Raw genomic sequence first — 7,478 nt, forward strand, 5'->3', positions numbered from 1 at the left:
AGGTCAGGGAAGAGGAGCACGGGCTGTGAGGTGAGGTTTGGACCGTCGAACAGATGCTACCTTACATCACACGGGTAAGGCGGGGCCGACGACCGCACTGACGGTGGCCGGGTGCATGTGCTCGGAGAGAGGAGCAGAGGCGACGGTGGCGGAGGAGGAGGAGGAGGGGAAGCGTGGGGGCGGTTGGAGAGGGCACGGGGAAGCGACGCCGGTCGCCGGAACAGAAGAAGAAGGGGGAGATGATCACGCGGCAAAAAAGAGTAAGACCTAGGCTCGGTGATTGCAATAACGGCCGTTGTAACAACGTTCTTTCTTTCTTTTGCCTTTTTCTGTGTGTAAATTAAAATAATAGATGTGATCTAGCTTTTTTTTTTTTTTTTTTTTTGTTAGGATGATGGTATAATTTTTTTTTCACGTAAATAAAATAATATTGATAAGTAGTAGCTTGAGCAAATAAAATCATTACTTTCTCATATTAACTTTCTTTTTCCATTATTACAACTAGTATAACGGCTAATACTCAATTTCGAATATATTTTATAAAAGCTGAACTGAATAAAGAAGACTGGGAAGAGCTCAATTATTTGGGATGATGCTCGAGTGACATGATTACGTGGCTCATTGACCAATAGAATTTATGATAGATAAGAAAGCTAATACTGCACTCAACACCCAGAAACTCGGGTATGTCTTCAAAATGGTCTTGAAAATATTATTAATTTAAAAATTTTTATGTGTGTGTGTGATGCTTTCAAAGCTCTATATTATCTCTATTTTTCTTTTTATTTTTTTGATGGCTAGAGAACTCCATCCCTTATGGTGTTTATTAATAGTTTTATCATAGATGCACATTTGCGAAAAGACATCGGAAAAAAAAAAAAAAAAAGGAAAAAGACATCGGTTATGAGCAGATAGGCACCAAATAATAGGAATGAATGTTACAAAAAGTTCGGATGAATAAACCATGAAATAGTTATCTAAACCACGGCAAAATGATCTGGTGAACACATGGGAGATCGTATGAACATTACAAATAAAAGGTGATACTAGATTATCTATCAAGTGCCAGCATAAACTCTTGCATAAAGACATGTAGACATATTTCTTCTATGCCGTAAATTAAGTAACAAAGGTCCTAAAGGCTTGACATCAAAAACAACCAGCCCAATCTCCATGGAGTTATTACAGAGTATTATTCATGCGTACTAAAAGAAAGCTAGCGAGACCCTCATAATCCAAGAGAATCATTGCATCATGAACAGATTCTCCTTACATTCTTGGGTTGGCAACCATCATGTTGCCGCCATCATTCATACCACCAGGATTAGTCCATGTTTCTTTGAACTGCTCCTCAGTTACTCCTGTAAGAAACAACAAATATAAAATGTGTGGATTTCTCGCATGAACACTGAAATGAGTTACAAAGAAAAAAAAATATAAATAGACAACTGTTTAACCATTGATTTAAATCTTGAATATTCATTTCATTGCCTTCACTTTTCTAAAGTAAATTTAGCTCTAATGTTTTCACTGGAGTCTCTATCAAAAAACTTAATTCATTGGTTTAAGCCATTAAATAAGCAATTAATAATCCAAAAGAAAAGTAATCCAACAATGCAATAACCAAAACAAAAATATGCAATTCCATCCATGCAGACCCAATTTTCAAAAATAATTTTCCATAATTGCTTCTATAAAAGCTAAATTAGGCAAAATAAGTAAATCATTCAAACAGAAACAAATTGATTCATTGCCATTTTACAAATTTACATGCATATGCGTCCGTATGTGTGTATATGCTTTGAAGTTCAAACTTATTTTTATATCTTCATCAATGGAACGATTAATTTCTTTCGGCCATAGATGTGAATCAAAGTTAATTTATTGTTAGTTTGTAGATATATCCTAATATTAAAACAAAAAATTAAAAAATAATTAGTTTTATTAAAAAAAATAAAAAACCTAAACAGAGGAGTATGTAGTAAAGAAGGGAGGGTGGTCTTGCCTTTGCCCATGGCTGCAGTAGAAGAGATCCCACCCTGGACAGTCTTCAGCACCCTATCATAGTAATTTGCCCCGGACCACTTCTGGTGAGCCAGTGTGTCCACCCCATTGTTCCTCTCCTCCCTTTGGATCCTCTCCACATAGGCCAGCATCCCCCTCCTCGCATAGTCCCTCGCAAACGTATCGATCACCAGCGCATCAGCATGGAACCCACCCAGCGTTATGAATTGCCAGCAGTAACCCAACTTGGCAATCTGGGGAATGAACTCCACCATCTGTTTGTCACTCATCCCCGACGCATCCCAATTGAAGGATGGCGAGAGGTTGTAGGCCAACATGATCTCTGGGTGCATGGACTTCACCCCATCGGCGAATTTAGTGCACTCCACCAGGTCTGGGCTCGACGTCTCCATCCATATCAGGTCGGCATGAGGTGCGAAGGCCCAGCCCCTGACAATTGCTGCCGTGACCGAGCCTTGGAACCTATAGAAGCCTTCTCTGGTCCTGGGCAAGTCCCAGTCCCAGAAGAGATTCCTAACACCCAGCCTCTCAGCTATCTCCCTCCCTTTCTCATTTGAAAGACACTTCTCATAGCTTGAATGATAGGCCCATTCGTTAAGCCTCCGCCGCTTCTCGTCTCCACTGATGTTGAGGCTAGTGATTGCATTCTTGACGCAGTCAGAGAAGGATTTCAGTTTGGCCATCGATAGCCACTCGTCCTCAATGGCTTGGAGCTCGGCGCCGGCCCTTCCGGCTGCCATCGCTTCAGCTAATACACTGGCCAAGCTCCTTCCTCTGAGGTTGGGATTGGTGGCTCCCAGTATGAACTGATGGTCCCTCGAATCCACGTTGGTTTGGATCAAATTGGCCGCAACAGCATCGGTTCGAGCCACCAAGACAGTCTCGACACCCATGACGTCGAACTGCAGCCGCGCTGCTACGAGACGGTTGATGTGCTCGCCGACAGCAACCAGGACTTTTCCGGCCATATGACCGCACTTCTTGGTTACCGACGACTGGTCCTCGATATGGACCCCCGCCGCACCCCGTTCGACGAAAAGCTTGCAAAGCTTGACGGTGGCGGTGGCGCCACCAAAGCCGGTGTCGCCGTCGGCGATGATGGGCTTCAAGTAGTCGACATAAGGAGTGCGAGCTCGCTCTTGGCGGCTCATGCTCATTCGGTCCTCCCGTTGCTTGCGGTCGTGGTAGAGCTGGGCGAAGAAGAGGTGTTCGACCTTGTTGGGGACGGTGTCGTATGGGTAGTCAGCAAGGTCGGGGCCAGGCTCGTTGGTGGTGGTGTGAGTGGAGGAGCACTGCCAGCCGGAGACGTAGATGGTGTCGAGGTGCCTGGCCATCATGGTGACCTGGACGGGGTCGAGGGCGCCGAAGGTCCGGGAGGCAGTGCCGTTGGCTTGGTGAGTCTTGAGGGTGCGCCAGAGTTTCTTGGCAAGGTCATTGGAGGCATAGCTCTGGCGAAGGGTGCCGCGGAGGGAGACGACGTCACGGGCGGTGTAGGGGCGGCGTGTGAGCTTGAACCTCTCAGTGTTCCACCATGCTTGCACCTCAGCGACCTCGGCCTCGAACCGGCCTTCTTCCTCCATGATCTGCAGTCCAATTGACAAATTAATTATGCTACTGGATGATCATATGTATCAAAAAAAATCCTGATCATAGAATGGTTGCATCTATCAATCCATATCATGATTCATGAAGCATCTGAAGATTTTCTTCAAGTTCAGAACTCCAGTCATGGATTAGGCCTGTCACTGGACCAGATCTAGGCCTTGCGTTATTGACATCCTGGCAGACCTCAAGGAAGTCTGGCCTGTCTTTCTAAGAGAATGGGATGGTCTATCATTAAGATACCAAGTTACCAAGGCAAAACACGCAATTTTGCACCACCTCCATGTTATGATTGCGATTCTATAGTTCGTATGCTATGTACTTGCATCGTTTTCTTCACATCAAGTATCTAATGTGCTATTAACTGAACTAGAAAACTGTGTTCTTCTGAAGGAACGACATATTACATCACAAATTGTCTTTTTCTAATGATTATGTACGTATGTATGTATTTTTTATGTATTACATATACAGTACGTGTGTATAGAATGTTATAGAATGCAACAGTCAAAACCCTTTTTTTTTTTTTGATGTGAACACTCAAAACATTTTTATTTCTTGTTCCAATAAGCTATATCAACTATAACACCCAAAATTATGCTTAAAAAAGGGAAAAATCTGCCTGTTAATGAAATGCAAAGTATCCGTTGGTGGGAGATAACTACTGAAGAACAGGGGGAGGAAAATCAATTACTGGGGAAGGTACTTTTCTTTGTTCAAAACAAGTAAAATTAAAAACGAATACCTTTTTTATTCCAAAAAAAAAAAAGAAACTTCATAAACTAGTTTGATGCGCTACTGTCTTTTTTGAGATAGTATGATGGGTCACCGTCAGCTTATTCTCCAATCCCTCTATATGGAAATAGAAATATTGAAACTATTGAGAAAAGCAGAGTTATGGGGAAAATTCATTACTGATCAATTCGGGAACTTGAAAATAGTCAAATAAATAGAAGACTGGTATCCTATCACCAAAAAGCAAAGAAATAAGAAGAAAAAGGAGAAAGAAAACTAGTGGTATTCTGTGACAAAGTGCCATAGAATATTTCAAATTACAAAAGCCGATGCATGTTTCATGCCTGGTGCACTCAAAATTCCAAGCCATTTCATATGACATACCAGAGTAGCTGGAACCCATGGTTTTGGAGACGAGCATGAGTACCATGTCCACGAAATTATATAAGAAAAAATATATCTCGCATTGCACATAAAAGGATGAAATTAATACTCGTTTATAATTCATTGTGTAATGCACGAATGAGTTAGCCAAGCCCAGATTCTGGAGATCAAAATCCCATTCGAGCAATTGGCTCTAAGTTCCTTGAGTTCTGATACACGCCATGATGTCAAAACTAGAAATCAGAAATTAGAAACCCAGTCCTACCACTCATAACAATTAATGAATCCTAGGATCTCTCGACAAAAACTAAATCAGCCATGGGAAGTAAGTAAGAAAGGAGATATCGTACATTAGTTTTGGGAACTAACCATTGAAGGTACTGAAAAAGATGAAGCCATGGGGGAACCCTGAGAGGTAGTTCTTGCTAAGGGCTGCAACGAATGAACGGGGTGTCCTCCTCCATTCTCTCCATTTATAAAGGAAAAGGGAACCATATCCTTTCGGAAAAAAGTCGGAGTGGTAACTGCCCATTTTTCCCAAGAACAATAGAACAAAACTTAACAGACTAGTACCTTTTCCTGTTTGTTTGGCGATGACAACTTACTATCTTCATCTCCCTAACATGTTTATTATGATGTAATTATTTCTTTTTTTTTCTTTTTTTTTTTTTTTTTTTTTTGAGGATGTAGTTGGCTGCTACCTCCACGAGATCATACCTCCAAAAGCATTCATAAATATTTGGAAGTTCATCAGCTCATGCAAGTTAACACTTTGGGCTCTCTTGTTGCGTATGAACTGTCTGTGACTAGCAAGATGGACACCTGTGCTTCAACAGATCATAGCCGCCCAATCAATGGCCACGCGTCCCTTTCTGGTGAAAACAAACTCTCATCAACAGCTGCCAAGACTTGATGAAGTCAAATTTGATCATGATGAATAGTCCAAGTCCACTCCAAAAGGATTTGAAACCTCAGAAATTTATCCAAAAAGAGAAGCAGGACCGGCTGCAGTAACGCATTACATAAGTCACCAATTGTTTGTGGTCTTGTTACTCTTGTACATCTATTATGTATATTTTTCACATGGTCGATCCTGTGATGAGTTGGGTCAATTGCAATCATCAAAATGGATGAATATTGGGATCAAGTTTATCCAAACTTGCATTCTATAAAATGAGGTTGCGTTATGTAGTGAATGAGCCAACTAGAGTACTGCTGATAAGTTCTTTTGATGGTGAAGCAAAAGATCAAATCCCACCATCAATATTGGGAAGTTTTAAACATAACACGAGCAAAATCCAATCGGCTTCATCTACCCACACAGAGGCATTAAAGAGAAATAGCATTGCGTGGTAGAAAATAATAAAACCAATCCTGGAAAACAAACCAATTTGTTATTTTGTTCCAATGTGAAATCTTAGATGCCATCCTCTACAAACAAGTTGAAGAATGATTCAACAATCTCGCAGGCTAAAAAGCAATTTTTTTTTTTCATTTCATTTTAAGCATTGTGAATTGGGTGTTGGCCGCAGTCGCAAAGTTAATAACACATTCTATATCTATCATGGTATATTTTACTTGCAGAAATCTTCTGCGGTTGGAGTGACATGTAAAACATGACCCATAAATTGGATATAACCAACGTAGCACGCCTCTTGCATCAATTGGTCCAGGCATTAAATTATTGATCACAAAAAACTATTAGTCAACTGGATTTGAGATAATTCTTGGCTGTTCCAATTGGTGAATTTGATTATATTTTTGTTTGTGTCCGGATTCCCTACTTCGAGAGCTTGGATTTGTTAGGTGGTGACGACGGAATCAGTTACAAGAGATTGGACTCTCGAGGCGCGAAAATGAGGGATAAGGCCGAGAGAGCAAAGTAGGATGGCCTTATCGTCCGACGCGACGTAGGATATGGTGCCAAACTTTCTGCAAGATTACGTGTCACGCGTTCGGAGCCGCGGAGGGCTCGTGGATTGAGGCATCCCTCGAGCTCGTCCATATCCCAAGCTCCAGGCCTGCACATTTCATATTAGGTGGGTCGGATCTGGTTTGGGTTCTATCCTTGAAGAATCGATGGTCTTCTCTCATGACGTCAATCATTGGATGGCTACATGGTCGCTCCGGGACGTACACGGCCTTTAAGAGCTCATTGGATGGCTACATGGTCGCTCTGGGACTTATACGATCTTTAGGAGGGAAGATGTTGGGGTGATTTGAGGGCTATACATGTATTTTGAGAGCCATCAAAGATACAGTCTTACAATGAAAATTATAAAAAAAATCAATTATTTTTTTGTATAAAAGATGCAACTCAAATCTGATCTGATTTGAGAATGAGATGAGATCCAACTATATAAAGGTTGTGCACTAGGCACGGTTGGCAGATGGTTAGCATTTGGGTCATGATAGCTTTCACAAGGTGAGAAGAGATAGGTCAATGTCCTTTTTAATCCTTCTTTTCACTCATGCCATATGATACACCTTAAAATTAGCCTTTATATTAGGAGCGATAAAAATCGATCCGATCTGTCAATCCAATCTGCATTCGATCCGTCTTAAATAAATTTATATTTGTATTAAACGGATTCGGATCGTAAATGGATTGATCTGTTTAATCTGTTTAATAATCGGATCGGATTTAGGTTTCCAGTAGCTGATCCATTTAATCCGTTTAATAAATAGGTTGGATCTTGGATCGGATTGGATCGGATCGAATTGTTACATAA

General features: G+C 41.3%; 1 protein-coding gene across 2 annotated transcripts; it reads right to left on the minus strand.

Annotated features, from left to right (window-relative positions):
• Window positions 1–990: 990 nt before the first annotated feature.
• On the minus strand, window positions 991–5,307 carry LOC105051958 (isocitrate lyase). Of its 2 annotated transcripts, none has more exons than XM_073252296.1 (3): window positions 5,097–5,178; window positions 2,006–3,608; window positions 991–1,361 (listed from the first exon to the last, which is right to left on the minus strand). In XM_073252296.1, exons 2-3 carry the CDS (start codon window positions 3,603–3,605, stop codon window positions 1,270–1,272), a joined length of 1,692 nt encoding a protein of 563 aa, XP_073108397.1. In that variant the 5' UTR covers window positions 3,606–3,608; window positions 5,097–5,178; the 3' UTR covers window positions 991–1,269. The 2 variants fall into 2 exon arrangements, with proteins under 2 accessions (XP_073108397.1, XP_019707319.2); XM_019851760.3 differs by having other exon boundaries at window positions 992–1,361; window positions 5,116–5,307.
• Between the last annotated feature and the right edge of the window lie 2,171 nt (window positions 5,308–7,478).

The sequence above is a fragment of the Elaeis guineensis genome, chromosome 2 (genome assembly GCF_000442705.2).
Source record: "Elaeis guineensis isolate ETL-2024a chromosome 2, EG11, whole genome shotgun sequence".
NCBI lineage: Eukaryota > Viridiplantae > Streptophyta > Magnoliopsida > Arecales > Arecaceae > Elaeis > Elaeis guineensis.